Source organism: Anomalospiza imberbis, chromosome 3 (assembly GCF_031753505.1).
Source record: "Anomalospiza imberbis isolate Cuckoo-Finch-1a 21T00152 chromosome 3, ASM3175350v1, whole genome shotgun sequence".
Lineage (NCBI taxonomy): Eukaryota > Metazoa > Chordata > Aves > Passeriformes > Viduidae > Anomalospiza > Anomalospiza imberbis.
In genome coordinates this window covers 82,219,707-82,237,867 of record NC_089683.1, presented here as the reverse complement: position 1 = coordinate 82,237,867, position 18,161 = coordinate 82,219,707, and the positions used below count along the sequence as shown (strand labels likewise).

The following is an 18,161-nucleotide window of genomic DNA, read 5'->3' as shown; positions in this document are numbered from 1 at the left end:
GTTGCTCAGCAGGAGGCACTGTCAGAATTACAGCTGTTCTAGAGCAGGGGTTTTCTTTCCTTTCTTGTGTCAGCAGGAATTTTCAGTGAGGTCCCAGTGGTTAATGCAGCAGTTTCTCCCAAGTGTCCTGTTTGCTTTTTATTTTTTATTATGCATTACAGAAGGGGGAGCCTTATTTCCAGCAAACAGGTAGGTCATCCATCTCTGCTGTCAAAAGTGATTCAAGCTGATCCTAACATGGCCCTCAATCTCAGGAGACCTGAAGATTCCTTTTGTTATTAGGAGAGAGCTTTTGTCTTACTGCACAAAGATGGTGCCTCTGCCAGGTGTTTGTAACAGCCAGTGACAGTCCACAGATGGGGTTGGTGGATGTTGTGGGTTTTTTTTAAGCAGATGAAAATCTTCACTTCTGCTTGGATGGAGTTTAATCAGAAGTGATGCAAGTTAAACCATGACAGGAAGGGATAAAGATAGACTTCTGTTTGATGTCTGACTGCCCTGACATGAGGCTTCAAGTATTCAGCTCCTCAGTGTTTGTGCATCTGCAGCTGTGGGAGTCCTGTACATCCCGTCCAGTGTCTGGCTACTGGACAAAGCTGGGCACCAGCTAAGGAGTTGAGCCTGGCCCTCCTGAGAGTTCCACCTTGGGTTTTACAGCCATGCAATGGAGGATTGAGGCACTGAAGCCACCTGAGTGCTTTCTAATCAAACAGGAAGTCAGTTGTTCTTCCCTCCTCCCAGTATAGCTGGCAGCAATAAAATAAACCAGTCAGGCATCTGCAGTTTCCCTCCTACAAACCCTTCCAACTTGTACATGTAATACCCAACCAGCCTTTTAAAGCAGATGCCACTGGGGTAAGAAGGGCACTGTGTGCTGCTGAAAGCCAAAATATTCTAGGGAGGAGGAGAAACTAAGACTGGAAAGGCCCCTACCCGTGACTGTCCAGTAACCAACTCGTTTACCAATTACCTGAATGTGACAGTGACAGTTGTGCCCCTTTTGTTAGAGAACAGCACACCTTAAATGACAGCTTTAATACTTGGGCCCTGGGACAGTGCAGTACAGAGATTCTGACAGGATTGGTGCTTTGTGAAGAGGTTCAGGCCAGGCTGGAGTCAGGAGATATGCCCACTTCATCAATCAAGCTGAGGTTCTGCAGCTCACAAGGCATTAGCACTGGGTAATTGTGATGTGGAAGGACACCCATAACAGAAATTTCCAGGAGTTCAACTTCTTCAGGAGTTGAGTGTTTGGGGTTCTGCCCATACTCTAATGCTGAGGGTCACTGCACCACAGAGTGCAGTGTTTCCTCTGGTTGTCACTACCCAGGCACTGACATGGAATTTAAGCCCCAAGGCTTTCCATTGCAATAGTTCCTTGCACTGGTCGCAAACACAGCTGTAGCAGTTGATGTTGGTGCATGTATTTTGGAGGAAAAAACCACCATGTCACTGCTTTTCATTCTTTAATGAACTGCAGCTTCATTAATTTTCTTTAATTCAGCCTAACCAACCAAGGGGGGAAGGAAAAAAAAACAAAACCCTTCAGTCTTCTAATGCAAAACCAGCCAAAGTAGAAAGTTTATTTTTATTTCTGAGGTCAGGTACATCTCTTAAATTCAATTTTTAGTACTGCAGTGGCTTAATTCGAGGTAGCTCCCCCAGCTCCAATAGTTTGATGTCTTGCTCAATTCAGTCCTTAAGTGCTACCGAGGAAGCACAAACAACCTCTATGCAAGAGCTTCAAAACTGCGAATTAGCCTTCCCACCAGAGGTTTCCTACTGGCACCAAGGCAACAATTTCCTGTTTTGCTACAGCTGCCCACCCCAGACACACGCTGAACACTGCACAGTAAACACCCTCTGGCAAAATCCTGCTGCCTTCTTCTTGGAAGGGACAAGGGGCGGGATCTTAGACGTGCCCCAAAACAAGAGCTCACTTATTTACTGCTAAACAGGACCTATGTCAAAAGCTCATGGAGATCCTGTTTTTCAGAAATCAGATGTCTCTTGTCCTTGCCACCTGTAAGACTTCTGAGCTTAGAAAGAGGTGAGGACAGCAGGCCCACAGGAAGTGCAGGCTTTGAAACTGTACTTGTTTACTCTGCCTTACTGCAGTCTTAACCAGTTTTTATTTCTCTTCTGAGAACTTGCCTGCAGGCTGACGTGACACAAATGAGAAACACAGGCACTGCCATACAGATTACCCATCTCTTCCTTTTATCTTTCAGGTCTGCTCTGCACCTGGCTGAAACTTGTCTGAGGCTCACCCAAAGACACCTCTGCAGAAAACAGGCACACTTGCTAGCTAATTTCAGCTGGTTTCTATTTGGTTTTAACTACAGAATCACAAATATTTTGAAGCCTTACCAGCCTACCAAACTTTCTAGGACAACAGCTGAGACTTTTCTGAAAAGACCAGGCTTGCAAGCCAGTTTTAACAGCTATTATGTGGTGTAGATGTCAATAATTTGTACAATGTTTATAAAATTTTTTTATCTATTTTCATAATTGAACATACATGTCTATATTATTTACAGACTGAAATATCAATAAACCTAACAGGTTCTCTAGGTTCCTTGTTCTGTCCTTCTGAATTCAAGGGAAAGCATGTGCAGGAGGAGGAGGGAGAAGGGGGCTGTTTGCAAGTGCTGCACATGTACACTGCCCTCCTTTTTACAAACTCAGTACCAGAATATACCTGGGAACTTTATTCAACAGGACATTTGTCACTTTCATATAAAAAGTGAGAGCCCCAACAACTACTTACTAATCAGAAAAGCATAAGAAGATTGAGAAATATTCCACCTAATGTGGAGGAATTTCCATGAGTCAGGTTCCCCTTTAAAACATTCACTGAACAAGGCCTTTAAGAGAAAGGAGCCCTTGATTATTACAGAGGAGCCTTTGCAAGAGGTGATGGGCTCCACACTGAAGTGGTGAAACTGGACTTTTCCACCAGCACATACTCAGGGCACCAGCTAAACTTGGCTTCAAATTATTGAACTCAGAACATTTGGAGGGTACAGGTGGAGGGCTTTTTTCTGGTTAACTGTGCACTCATGTTTTTCAAGGTTACTTTTCAAATACCCAACTATTTTAGAAAGAATTTATCTGAATATTCTGCTATCTAGTGTAGGATAAGCTACACACACAAGAGAAAAGTTTCTACATCTATTTTTTTCAATGTAGTTGGTAAAGGGGGTGAAAAAAGCGCAAAGAACAGTTCCCCAGCAATAAAGCTACTTCAGCCAGCATGAACACAGAAAACATAACAAAAATAAGAGTAACAACACATGCAATAAATTACCATTTAGGTAAGTGTGTGGAACACAATCCTTCCTTCCCTTTTATTTTAAGAAGTATTAGTGGTACAGCCCTAACATCAAAGTGATTTTTCCTCCCTATTTCAATTTCCTGCCATATAAAACTGCCAAACACATCTGATCACCTCCCTGAACAACTTCACAGATATGACACTGAGTGTGCTGAGAAAGTCCCAGGTCTTTAGGGAGAAGAAAGGCTGCTGAAGGACAGCCCTCTCTAGTCAAACTCAGAATTTTTCACAGTATTCAGGCTGACAGCTTTTAAGTGTCACTACTTTATAGATGGTTACAACAGTTAAGAATATACATTTATAAATGTAGGAAATGCAAACTTCAAAATTTATTTTTTACTGTTCCACAGCATAAATCTGTGTTTAAATAGGAGACAGTGCCTATAGGCTACATCTGCAAAGGAACTCGGGCACCTATTCCTGACACTTAGGCTTCACTGAGACCCTAGAGCACACTGGGACCCACAACCATTCTGGACTTGCCTCACCTACCAGGTGGCTTCTGGTGGCCACATGCAGGGCCCCACTGCCAGCCACCCACGTGCATGTACGAGTCTGATTTCAACAAAGGGTCCTGGGCTCCCAGTATATAGCTCGAAGTGGGTTTTTCATACTCATCCCAGGCATAGGTGCAACTATTGTCTTGCTGGAAGTCCACAAGGAATAACTTCCCCTGCAGCAGTTAACCTACTTTGTAGCAATTAATAAGTCATTACAGCACCAGGCCTACCTGTCTCATATCACTCCCCACCTTCCCCTGCTTATACTTAAGCACTAAATGCTTGGTTTTACAAATTTTACAAGTATCAGACCAGATTGTCAAATCCAGGTCAGCACACGGAGCATGATTTCACAACATGGGGTGCAGCCTAACCAGGTAGTCCTGTCACTGCTGCAGTTTTGTCCTGGTCACTGACATCCTGATACCACTGAACTAATGGATGGCTGTCTCCCTGATGCTCTTTCCTATTACAAAGTGGTGGAGGAAAAAAAAAGGAGGAAAAAAAGAAAGGAAAAAAACTGAGACCTGGATGAAGCACCTCTATTCCTGAGAAGCATTCACGTCAGAGAACAGAAAACCTGTCAGAAAACCCAGATGACCCACTGCTTCAGGGACACTCAGCCCTCCAGACTGGCTGGTTCAAACAGCCCTGGACCAGCCCATGGGCTTCAAAGACTCCCATTCTGCAGTGCCCTGCAAATCCCACCTTCCCTTTCTTCCTTCTCCTTGCCCAAACATCATCTAGCTGTGGGATATGAGGCCAAGAATTTCATCAGCTGAAAATCACTTAAATGGTGGATGTTTTGATAGGAGCATATCTTCAAAAGTGTAACCCAAATTTACTTTTATAAGTGACATACATCTCAAAGAGTTTACAGGAACCACCTGTATGGAAACAGCCTCAGTCCAAAGCACAGATACATTTTGCTTAGTCATAAAAACTTTTTTTTTTTGACAGTACTGTAACTTAATCATTTACAAGCTGAAACTGTTCACCCAGTATCTGAAATATGTCACAGCAAGTTACAGTTATCACTAGGACTTCACAGCAAATAAAACTTGTAACTAAACATGCACAGATCATTATATATACAGTGATAAAAAAATAATGATGTACATTTTCTTGTAAGAAGAAATTAAGTAAATTCTTTGTGCATTTCAGGATTGAAACATCTAACCTATATAAAATTACTTTAAAATATGAAGTAAATATTTAACCCAAACCTTGAGAAATCTTTTGTAATCTGCAATATAGCCTTCTCATTTCCATTTTTCTTTCTCTGACACAGGTCAACTTAAGAATTTTATCCTCTAAGATATTTAATAGTAATGTGCAGATATAAAAAAATACGTCCTCTGTGGCAAGCTTGAACATATATATATATATATATATATTTACAATCCTCCAGAACAAATTAGCATTAAAAAACACAGAAGTAGCAGATTGACATAGTGCTTTATTTAAGCTGTCTGTACGAAGGAAAATAATGTGCATCCCTATCATATACGTGTAAAAATACTAAGGATGTACAGTGTACAAAAACAGTTTCTTGTAGTTATTTCACATCCTTGTGGGTCATATACTTAAGGAAATAAACAGTTTAAGTATGACCAACAGTAATACGGTTTCTTGGGTTCGTAGTCGTGTCTGCTTAATATCCTTAACCATATGACTAGATCTTGCATGGATCTAATGAAAGAACTAGCAAGGTCAAGAAATGTCACAAACTCTAAAGCTACAGGGAGGTAATTCAATTACCAATTTAGAGGGTTTTATTTAAATAAATACTTTACATTTCATGCTTGCCTGTAATGCACTACCAGGAGCAAGATAAGGAAATTCTACTGTAGACAGTACAAACAGTAGCAGCAAAGTGTGTACATTGAGGTGTAATATATAGACCCTGCAGTTAGTAAGGAAAGACCTTACTTTTGTACTCTAGGAGAAGCACATGGCCCCTGCAAGAACAGTCAGCTTTAAGAAGCCACAAGTAAAGATGGAAAAAAAACCAATACTGGAATAAATGTTCTTTAAGCAACAGGAATGTACTGGAAGATGGATTAGTGTGGAAAGCGAAGCTGTGTGCAAAACTGCCAAAATCCAAACAGAATTGACCTATTTCCTCTGAGATGGCTGCAGTACAAGAGGGCATACTGTATGTCATGGAAGTCAGTACAAGCTGGAGTCAAGGTCTGAAATGTACTGTGCTCAAAAGGCTCACCAAGACAACCAGCCACCATCTCCTGTCCAAATCCAACCACAACTGCAGACAGCAAAAGAAGAGCTTTGAAAGTTTCTCTCAGCACTGCTTGTCCATTTCTCTGTCATCTAACACTGGTAAGACAGAATCTCCTAGGCCAGCAGCACAAGGTGGCTGCTGGCTCTCTGCATCATAAACTGGATCACTGATGTTTCAGAAGGCAGACAATGCAATGCAAAGTGATGTCTTAAAAGGTTTACAAATAGTTCACTACCAGACCCCTCCTGAAAATCGCACACTACCTGGCTATGCAACGGAGAGCAAAGCACAGGGCATCACTGCCACGAGGAGCTGCTGGCCAGCGCCACAGCCAATTGGCCACTGGCTGGAGGTGCCCTGTGCCAAGAAACTTATTGCTATTACAAGCTGAAAACATAGGGGAGAAAACACAGGCATGTAACACAGATTTCGAATCACCATAGTTTCAGTCTGTGAGTACAAGACCTTTGCAGAGAACTAATTAATGCCCGTCTGTTAAGTACTTGGTTATTTCAGTCACTCACTCACTGTGTCAGTGTAGACACCACCAGCCCAGGACAGACCTGCAACGCATTTGCTGCTCTCCTCTCTCTCTGCACAGGGACAACATCTACACATCTTTAGTGTTACAGGGTGACATAATGAAATCCTATGCAATTAGAATATACATCATGATATATTTCTATCTGATCATCCATCCATTACTAAGGATAAAACATGAAACATGAAAAATTGTCTAAGTTACTCTGCATCTTTAGCTGCCTTGCTAAAATGCCCATCTACCCCTTGACCATCCCAGCACATGCACTGCCAGCAGTGAGCTTCATGCTTGGGCACTCAACTTTCCACATCAAGAGGTTAAGGCAACTGTGTAGGAACATCTCTCAGACTCATCTACTCACTCACACAACGCAACCAGGAATACTCTGCAATATCACAGTCTTTGTGGGAGCTAACAAGAGCTGAACGCAGAGATACTTCCAATGATAATCCCACGGAGTCGGGGGTTCCTGGTGTCACCTGCAAGGGTGCGCGCGCTCTGTCACTGCGCCACGTCACACCCCAACTCCTAGCACCAAAGGGTTTATTATTAAGATTATCATTGCTGAAGATCAAAGCTAAAGTTTATGCACATGTTCTGTTAGATACAAATCCTCGGAAATGGAAAGACGTTTCCCTACCAGTGGAGTGTTTGTTGTGATGTTTGAAATTCAGTCAATCAGGTACCACGGTTACACATAACCTCCTGGGTTTCAGGACTCTTTTGGTTGAGGGCAAATCTTCCTTGAGAATGGCAGATCCCAGAAATTTACTATTTTAATTGTTAAAATAAAGTGCTTTTCTTGTAATCATTGTGATCTCGTTGTTCAAATGCAATTCCTTCATATAGAACAGACATTTTCTCTTGTGCTGTCAGGCTCTTACATTATGTTTATCCTAAATGGAGCAAAAGATGTAGCTTTTTTGTCTGTTCACTTTTAACCCTTTGGCACATGAGGTTGGAAATCCCCACCTCCACTGCCAAACTGTTAAAAGACAGTGTTTCATTCACAAAAATCTGGTTCTAAGCAATATGTACAATTTCAGAGCCTTGTTAAATTTTCCACATGGGAGAAAAGTGCATTATTCCCTTCAGCTTGTACAGTCCTTCCATATATTACAAAATTAACTGCTATAAGCCTGTTCTAAGATGTAGCAGCATTTGCAAACATGACATATACAAACCTTATCTCTAAAAATAAATACTACCGCAGTATAACAAAAAAAAATTGGGAGTTAAACACCTGGAGAGGAAAGCTAATTCACAAACTCAAAATAAAAACAAGTAAGGTAAACACCTGTTTACCTTGGTGCACACATTTTGGTGAAAAGCAATACCATTATGCCTGTCTACATTCTTCAGCCATCAGAGGTGATGCATATCATGAAAGAGAAAAGCATGAAAAAGATGTTATCTGGTGCAAATTATAAAACCCCTTGAACAACTTCAACTGCTGCTTTTATGCCTTCATTTCTTGCATGTATAATGTTCAATTCTCCATGATTGCACATGAACCTGGAAGTTCTAAGTGGCAGGCTGGGTGAGCCCAGCCCTTCTGCTTCTTCTGTAGTATCCAACAGTAATTAAAAAATTATATATATATATATATATTTATATATATCAACAATTTAAGTCCTTCTTTCAAACATTTCCCAAACAAATTCCAGCCAGATGTTAATGACAGAGACCTGCTTCAAGTAATGATATGCCTAACAGAAACCTTGCATATGTACATCACCACCTATACATTTCCTCATTCTAACCAGCACAAACAGATGCAAGAAAATGTTATCACCTAGTCTGTTTAGATTAATTACAATTTTGATTCATCTTCTGGAAGAAGATAAGCTGGACCAACACGGCTTTTGTTTAGCCTCCACTGTGAGGAAAAATAGATGACTACTTGTTCACAAAGTGTACAATGCTGAAGTCAAGTCATTTACCTTCAAAGAAACTGTTAGTAACTTCTTGATGTTGCTATTATACTGAGACTGTGGGCAGCAGCAACAGCAGGAGAGTGGAGTAGAGAGAATCTCATATGTCATGCAAAACCAGAACAGATTTTAGGTAGGTTTGGGAAAGAAACTTGTTCAATTTGGAATGGTCTCTGAAAGTGCCCCTGCTATCTTAGTAGTATCTAGTACTGGTGGTGATGTTCAAGAATCATTTTCACTGATTAACCTAAGATGACAGTGAAGCAGCAGAACAAAAAAGTTATTCTCGTCCACTTGCAGAGTAGGAAAACTGGGGGAAATGTGGCCGCCTCTCATTATCCATGCAGTCCATACCATCCTCGTCATCTGTGTTAAGGAAGAAGTTCAAAGCATCAGTATATTTCCAATAAAATTTTATTATTCACCTGATATGCAGTATATCTTTAAGGGTTCAATGCTGAGGTTAAAGGCTCAAGTTAAAGTAAAACTTCAGTTAAGCACGTAAGCTTATGTTCACACAGCAGGATGATACTCACTGAAAGGACAGCATACCCAAAAGTCACTATTTATTTTAGGTTGATTGTCTGGTTCATTTTATTCTATCACCTGAGAACTTCGATCACAACTACCCCTTCTAGGGTAATCCAAACATGCCAGCACACCCAGCTTCTTGGCAGCACAGAAGCCAAGTGCCAATTGAGACAGCCAGGTTCCATCATTTCTTGAGCTGAGCTCAGGAAATTATAGTCTTACTGTAGATAAATTTAAATATTCCTCCATTTCAAAGGGAGTTAGAAGTAAAAACAGATACAAAATGAACAATTCACACAGGTTCTGTGTGTTTCAATTCCTAGCTATTATTTTTAGTAAACTATTTATTTTTACAGTATTTACTGGGATCAGAAGAAATACGGAATAAGCCAAATTCATAAATATTTTTATTTACATAATTCCTCCAGTGCCAATGGAAAGCAGGCACCAGATGTTACCTAACTCTGAGAATTTGGATGTGCATTCCTCACATGGCTTTTTAACAGTGCTTATTCTTAAAGACTCCTGCTGAGACTGTTATTCTAACAATGTATTTATATGCAGCCTTTCAGAATTTTGTGTCTTTTGCATTTTCATATATTCTACACATAAAAACTAGAGTTAATCCTGGTCTAATATCTAATCAAGAACCCAAGTTAATCCAAATATCAGTAAAATTTGTTTGTTACAAAGATGAACAAATTCTTATCAAGATAGAGATTGAGAAGAAAGGTTCTTTTTCTCACAGCAGAAAGACTTAAAATCACTTAAATTATGGACTGTGAGCAACATGGTCTAGTGGAAGGTACCCCAGCCCAAGGCAGAAAGATTGGAATCAGATGAACTTTAAAGTCCCTTCCAATTCAAACCATTCTATGTTTTTGTGATTGTGTTCAGACATTAAAAATGCAAAATCCAGAAAAACTCTAGATCTCTATATGAACAGAAAACTGCAGCTAACCTGAGACTCGTAAAACATCAGAAAATGAGATTGCTTTATGAAAGGTTAAGCAACCATAACTAAGCCTTTACTTTTGTGATCCTCCTTTCTCAGCCCCCAATATAAAGAAACAAACAAAACAAAAAGAAAGAAAATTCTTTAAGAACTCAGGACCAAGATTTTAACTGCTCTGGCTTGGTAAGTAACTGTAAAGCCCTGGCTAGGCTGATCAGATCATGATTCTTGTGTGTAACACAACATGACAAAAACACAAACCATGGTGAAATCACATTCACACCAATAAAGAAATATTGCGAGGTCCAGTGCCATCCACATTAACACATTATTTAAGACTGTTGAAGCACGGGACTTGATAGGATATTTAATTTTCAAGTAATTTATTTTTTTCAAATAATTGCCTTCAAAGTATTTCAAAATATATCCATCTTACTAAAGCTACACAGCCCAATGAAGACACCAGCACTGTCCACATGCTTAAAGAAGGGTCCATGTTCCAATTACTTTGCTGAACTGGGACCTCGACTGCCAACCAGTAACCACTTGAAGCCAGTGTCTTCTTTTATTTAAAAACAAACAAAACCCCAAATCAACAAACAAATGAAAAAACTCCAAACAAAATCAACACAAAAAAGCCCACACCAAAAATGCCCCCAAAACCCAACTCAGAGTGAGCTAATATTTTAAGCTTTGTAATTATTGCATCTTCAAAAAAAAGCTGTCATTGAGAGTTACTCTTACACACTTCCACACAAAGACTTTTATTAGTAACACTGAGAACAGCTTTTCTATTCAAACAGAAAAAAACTTACACACTGCTTTATTATAAACATTATTGTTACATCATGTTTATGCATCATTTCTGACTTACATTTTTCAGGCGGTGTTATTGTAATAGTCTGAGCTGTAAATTCTTCATCAAAATACCTGGTGTCTGTCTCAGATGTCACTTGAGGTTTAAAAGGAGGTACAAGCTGAAAGGCACCAAGAAAAAAAACAAAATTACTAAATGTCAAAGCTACACCCCCCAAATCAAACAACCAGGTCTGTGGAGAGGCAGCTGAGTTTCTAACTTCCAGTAAGAGATAAGACCCATTTGAGTCAATCCCAAAAATACCAGTTCAGAATCCAATAAATAGCACAACAAAGCTAAATTCCAAGTATCACTCTCATATGACTTGCAGATAAATTGAGCTGCGTAAAGATAATTACCTAGAAACTCTTCAGGCCAATTTAATTACCCACATAGCTGACAGGCAAAGGCATCTCAAGACACTTCACCACAACTGGGCGGTATAAACAGCTAAGAAGAAAAAAACTACACAGAGAGTATAATAAGTATGGTTTGGGGTTTTATTTTTAGTGGGAAGGCCTTCATCCGAACTTATCATTGAAAGATATTACATGATATGAAAACAAATTTTATCTTTGAAAAAAGGCCAGTTCAGGATTAAGGGAGTTGCTTATCTAAACATGCCTACTGCTTTCACAGCACAGTGTGGGATTTCCCAACAGCAAATCACTGGTAGCCACTCTCAGCCTGCAGGCAGGACTCCCTTGCCCCTCTTTTGAACCAGCTTCACTATCCATCTTCTCTATCAAAAGAACTGCCAATCAATTTTTACTGGAAGGCAGACTGAGGATGGAATATCACATTGCATGCTGCCAGTCCAAAAACAATACAGCAGTTTTGTATGTATGACACTGCAAATTATGTGTCTGTGGTGTGATAATGTTCTTGCTTGTACCTAGGAGCCCTTTGGTGCTATCTCCTCATATGCAATGTAAAACATGCCCTGAGAATAAGAGTAATTGATTTTCCTTTCAATACAACAGGTTATATCCTGGCTCACTGATATTATCACCTTGCATGGGGTTTTCACCAGTTTCACGTTCTCTCTCTCCTCAACTCCAGATCACTAACATCAAACAATTAACTTGCTCCACAGCAAGTCATTTGCTTTACAGCAAAGAAGGAGGAACTGCTGCTAACTCTCTCATTTTCCCAAGTTCTATGCACTAGATGCACAGATGATCTGTACACAGTGAGACTGATTTCATCTGATCCAGATCTTCAGTAACAGTGCAAGCAGTTATTAAGCAAAACCAAATCTATCACTTAATATACTTAACAGAGTACAATAAATCTGATTGATACTTTTACAAAACTAAGTTCAGCTTTCCCTTACATTGTCCTGAATGAAAAACACACAACAGCAGAGAGGTATTTCGACATAAAAGTTCAGGGCATTGTAGAATAAATCCTTAAGGAGCTAACATATATAAACACAACATCAGAAGTATTTTCCAGGTATAAATCAAGTTACATCCAATGTTTATAAACAAACTATTCTATTTTATTGCACAGATTCCTTCACTTTTTGAAAAGTATTTTTATATGCAGCCAGGCTATCCCAAACAATTCTGCACTATTAAAGCAGATTTTCAAAGCTGTACATCTCTCCAGCAATGCAGCCACACATTTCCTAAAAACAGATTTATTCCAGTGAGACATCTCACATCGCCATTTTATTCTCATTTTCCTATCTGAGAAAAGAACATTCAAAAAACCCCAAAAAACCCTCAGAAACACCTGCTGAAAAACACAGCAAAAAACAAAAAACCCAAACCAAACAAAAAACACATAGAAAACCCCCACAAAAAACAATAAATAAACAAACAAACAAAGCCTACACAAAAGCCAAGTCATGTATTCTAGTCAAGGCCAAGTGTCCATCACATCCTTTTAAAAAGACATTTTCACAGATTTCAGCATGAAATCACAAATTCAGTATGAAAAGAATTTATAAGATAACCGGTTTATAACAATTTTACTACTTCCCTGATTGGAATGCTTTTTACTGGTCAGAAACAGAAAATGTCATATCATAAATAAAACTTTTCACTTTAAAATAATGAAAATACAAGCTTAGGGAAAATTTTCTTTTTTCTCAAGTCAAAGACAAGAAGCATTGTCTTTTCAATGGTGCAGCACACATTTGCAGTTGAACAAACTACTCCTGTTGTGAAGTACACCTGAGACCTTTCATGCTACAATGGCTTTGCAAAGAGAAAGTGAACCCTCACTTCAGTCTATAACAACTGTGAATCAGGATGAAGTAGTTAATGAAACACAAAAGGTATGGCAAGGTAAGATCATTATAGGCAGTCATACAGTGTATGAATGTGCTGCTGGAGAGGAAAAGGAAAATGCATTAGATGACAAAAACTTACAGGCTGACTACTGGTTTATCCAGGGATTTGTTACTACTTTTTTTTTAATCCACTGAGATAAACAAGCCTCACTATGACTTTAAATCATTCCCTTGTTCTCTCCAACTACCTGAAATAGTAATGGTTATGGAAAATACTTTGATAACATTATTTTAGGAAGAGAACAACAATGCTAAGTGACTCTCAAGGAACAAATAATTACAGTAATTTTAATCATGTATGAAAAGCACTGTTATAACAAAACTCATTGAGCTGGTGCTCTGATTTAATGCTCAGCAGCTAGGCTTACTAGAAAACTCTGTATCAATAATAACCAATAAGTCAGCTGGTGAAAATTGCAGTGATGACAGAAGTTCAGCTGTCTGGGAAAGTGAAACAAGTTCAAGCCATGAAACTCCAGGCTGTAACTAAAAGGGAGGGACCTGATGCAAATTTATGTCAATGGTGTTTTAGGATTCATCTATCTTACAGCCATATCTTTCATATCCTGGACATTAAAGCCATTTGGAAACTTCACTGACTGCAAAAACAAACTCTCCAGCCATGTGGCTCTCCACAGCAGCATACACTGGGTTTTACCCAGGCTGTGCCCTTATGAACACCAACCATCCCCTAAAACCTTTGAAAAAATGGAAGCAGTAGCTGAGGTTAAGAAGCACAGATACAGCTGAACAGAAGTAGCAGAAAGGTTTCTTCAGTCTTTCCATACATTTTTCCTCCTTCCCTCACAGGATCACCTCCACCCCTCACACAGCTGTGTGGACAGAGAACTGGGGATTGCTCCTTTCCATCAGCTCTACCTCACCTACACCAAACTAGATGGGGCTAAAGTCATGTGGATATCCCAATCCAAACTCCTGGACTGACACCAAAGGCACACCTGCCTTCCCCAAGTAAATTCTTGGCAATCATCTTTCTGGAGGGGTGTCTCCTTTGTCCATTAGTTGTCAACTTCATTTAAAAAGAGAAAGCACAATGTTCACAAATTTCAGCTGAAACCATTAGATAGACAAATAAGGTGCAAACGCTGCAGAGATAAACACTTAGAGTGACACTCCAGAAGCTTTCACATACATCCCAAGGAAGACTGAAGCTGAGGTTTAATGATAAAGATTAAAACACCCATCATCAACAACTGCTCTGATGACCACAACATGAAGATGCCACTCTACAGCCAGCAACATTTCACATCTGGTGCACAAGGAAATAGTATCCACATGCTATTGCCACAGCTATTCCTCATTTCTGGCATGAGAAATCAGAAGTCCAAGAAAGATGTGAGCACCAGAAGGCACATCCAGTAACCTGTGTCCAAAAGGAGTAAGACAACCCTTTGTTAAGCACAGGCCTAGTCAGTCTGCAAGAGAATTGCACTACTTGGTCCCAGCTGCCAAACTTTAGTATGGGATAATTTTCTTTAGTGGCCTCAGTTCAGAAAAATGCTCCAACCAGGGAACTGTACCTCCTGACAATCTACTCTATGGAGCAGAAATACAGATTTTCTGGGTTTATGCATTACACACACACATATGCATAGATATGCATGTGTCTGTACAAATAAAGAAATAAAAGTCTAAACTCAGTGTGAGTTAAGTGACTTTAAGAGTTTGTGTTCAAGACAAAAATCCAATTTCATATCCATCTGTCAAGCTGAATCTGCCCTGGCCATTTAAAAGGCTTGATGTTAGAAATGACAGCAGAAGCAATATCAAATTCTTAGTGTCTCCATTGTCTCCAGTGAATGGCATTTCCATTTGGCATCCATCAAGAGCAGTGTGTGAGAAACACCATGGATTTTCCACAGTTCAAGTCCTGGAAAATTTGACACCCATCTCCTAGAGGAAGAAAAGGGGCAGGCACAGTACTTGACTGTTGTAGGTACACTGAAATGTACAGGCTTGATTCTACACCTTGATCTTTCTCACACTTAGTGAACAACTATATAAATACTTCAGTATGAGAGAAAATACGAGCACTACTTACTCAAAGATAATTTACCAGGAATCATTTGTCTTAGTGCTGTATATGAAGTGGCTGAAGCTACCTCAAAGTAACTGTGATACACTCAATCTGCCAAATGAAAAGTACGATGCTTAAGAACATCAATCTGATCTTTCTTCTCCTTTCAATTTAAAGGGAATTTTCAGAGAATCATAGATTATGCTGAGTTGGAAGGGACCCATAAAGATCATCCCGTACAAGTCCCAGCCCTGCACCACACCATTCCCAAGAATCACACCCTGTGCCTGAGAGCATTGTCCAAACACTTCTTGAGCTCTGCCAGGCTGGTGCTGTGGCCACATCCCTGGGGAGCCTGTTCCAGTGCCCAACCACCTCTGGCTTATATCCAACCTAAACCTCCCCTGACACAACTTCAGGCCATTCCACTACTGTAACAATCCCATCAACCAACAGACTGCAGCTGAGTTGTGCAATACCTGTCCGTGCCCCTCAAACTAGAGTTTCTACCTGGGGGAAAGAAGGTAATTTGAGTTGAGTTTCAAGATGGTCAGTAGCATTCCTGTAGGTACTGGTTCCTACCCATACATGGCCCCAAAGGCAGCTTGCTGCACAGCCAGCAGCCACAGCACAGCTGGGAATTGGGAATACCCCATGGACCCTGCATGTGGTGGTCCTGGGCAGGGGGAGGAGAAGGAGCTGGAATTTCAGTGGTGGAAGGACGTAAGTCCACAGGAAAACTGGTTTCAGCAGGGAGGTCTACCCATGGATAAACTGTTTTCCAAGTGATGCAATCCTGTTACCATGACAGAGGGAAACCACAAACCCCCAGCAACATAAGTTTCAGAATCAGACACGCTTATGTATACTTTCCTCCCTGTAAATTCAAGCAGCTGGGAGAAGGGTGGCAATCAACATTTAGGTCTGCCCATAGAGTTTAAGGTATCAGTGGAAACACAATGGAAGTATCAGAGTGGTTAGATGTTGTCTGATCTTTTTACAACTTCACATGGCAATAACACAAAAGCAACCAACAAGGGAAACTTCTGCAGGTTTTGTGGCAGTGCAGATAATTGCATGAAAATAGTATGATTCAAATAGCAACAATCTAAAACCAAATGGTGGTACTTTCCTATTTACCTCCCACCTTTTCCCTTTACAATCTGATACACAGAAGGACTTAAATGTGCATTTAAGATCATAGTTATACTGCAGATTTTGCCAGGTCTTGGATCATGGGATTTCATCATTTGCTGGGTTTGTGTCTTGAGTAAACCAAGACAGCCACAGCTGAAGGGTAAGGAACAGCTTCTTGCAGATGTCAGACTTCCTGCTGAAAGTCACTGCCTTCACAGTGGGACAGGCGCCTCCAAAAGCACCTCCTGCATCAAAGCCAAGCCTCCTGCTTCAACCACTGCTGCCACTTGTCCCTGCTCCCTTCCCAGTGCCAATAGATTCATTTGCTGGCACTTCCTAATTTTCTTCAGAGACAATCGGAGGTATTACCACAAATCAGAACATGTTTCAGCCCAAATTTCCACATGGTTTCTCTCATCTTTCATCCATATTCTATGCAGGTGGAAAACCAGGCTTCTCTAAAAGGTCTGGACCTCCTTTGCCATGAGGCTGAGTGCTTCAAGCTGCAAGCCTGAACGCATACCCAAAGTTCAACCTTTTAAGTAATGCCCATGTGCTTTTTGCTCAGTGAAAGACCCTAAACAGAACATGTGACAACTTTAGCGTATGTCTGCTACCCAAATAAAAATAAAGCAATTCTTACATGAGAAACAGAAAAATTTCAAACAGCTTCCTGATTCTACCTAAAAATAAAGCAAGTATTTTATTTAGTACATGGGCTTTTGAAGTCTTTGGAGTTTTCCAAACTATTCAATATCTCATATCAGGCAGAGAGATAAAAACTCATCAGTGCTGAGATGATCCCAGGAAGAACCTGGCACAGGCTGCTGTCTTTCATACGCCCTCATGGTTTTTCTGCCAAAAATAAATACATCAGATCACAAATGCTAACTACTATACATTTTTTATTTAAAGGCAATGACCTTCTCTGCTCCAGTGTGCCATACAGTATTTTTTATCATTATGTAGTACCAAATAAGGTTAACTAGTTAGCAGTATCTGAAACCTAATAATTCCATTTGACCATTTGGATCCATTTAACCTGACAGAGCTGTGGTCTGTCACATGAAATGCATGAAATAGTTTAGAGATATGTAATTCTGTTTCTAATCACACCAGGAAAGTGATAACCTAATAAAAAGATAAAATTAGAGGCACAGGAGCACAGTGTGCACATGTACAAAACTATCACCCAGCAACTACTCAGAATACACATGATTTTTTGGTTTCCATTACTCTGAGAGTGAACTTCAGTTCCTTCATTTCTAACAGAAACACACTCCTGAAATGCAGCCAGAAAATTACAGTGCCATGGTGCTTAAAATTCAGGCAAAATTACTGTGAAATATTTTTACCATGCAAATAATTATATCCACTACCAATTTCATCAAGTGACCCTACTGCTGAAGACTCTACATCCAACAACAAACAGCAACAGAAGCAAGTATAGAATAAACCTATTTAAAAATCAAATTTATTTGATTCTCCAAGTTATTTTAGAATACCAAAATACCTCAAAAATATTCATGTAAGCAGTCTAAGGAAGATACTTGATGAAAGTTCATTAACCTTATTATTGTGTTTGAGGATTATATTTCAGAGCACAGCTCTGAAGTCTGCAGAGTGTAAGACTGTGTGTGCAGAAGGAACAACTGGATATTTTAACCAGGCAAACAGCTCTGTAAGGAACAAATAGGAACAAAACTATTTTTAATTAAACAGAAAAGCACACTGTCAGAAGTCATTTTCATTATTTGTTTTTCCATAAAGGACACACTATGTGCTAAT

General features: G+C 39.9%; 2 protein-coding genes across 9 annotated transcripts in view; one reads left to right on the top strand and one right to left on the bottom strand.

Moving 5' to 3' along the window:
- SDCCAG8 (SHH signaling and ciliogenesis regulator SDCCAG8) overlaps positions 1–2,573 on the top strand; it is a 104,640-nt gene extending 102,067 nt beyond the window's left edge. For all 6 annotated transcript variants that reach the window (XM_068185414.1, XM_068185408.1, XM_068185410.1 and 3 more), the window contains one exon: positions 2,232–2,573. The gene's annotated coding sequence lies outside the window, so the exon portion shown is untranslated. The remainder of the gene's footprint in view (positions 1–2,231) is intronic.
- The window catches only part of AKT3 (AKT serine/threonine kinase 3), a 147,897-nt gene continuing 131,285 nt past the window's right edge, over positions 1,550–18,161 (bottom strand). For all 3 annotated transcript variants that reach the window (XM_068185416.1, XM_068185415.1, XM_068185417.1), the window contains exons 13-14: positions 10,915–11,017; positions 1,550–8,920 (exon numbers count right to left, since the gene is read on the bottom strand). In XM_068185416.1, coding sequence (XP_068041517.1) covers positions 8,835–8,920; positions 10,915–11,017 — 189 coding nt within the window. In that variant the 3' untranslated portion in view covers positions 1,550–8,834. The remainder of the gene's footprint in view (positions 8,921–10,914; positions 11,018–18,161) is intronic.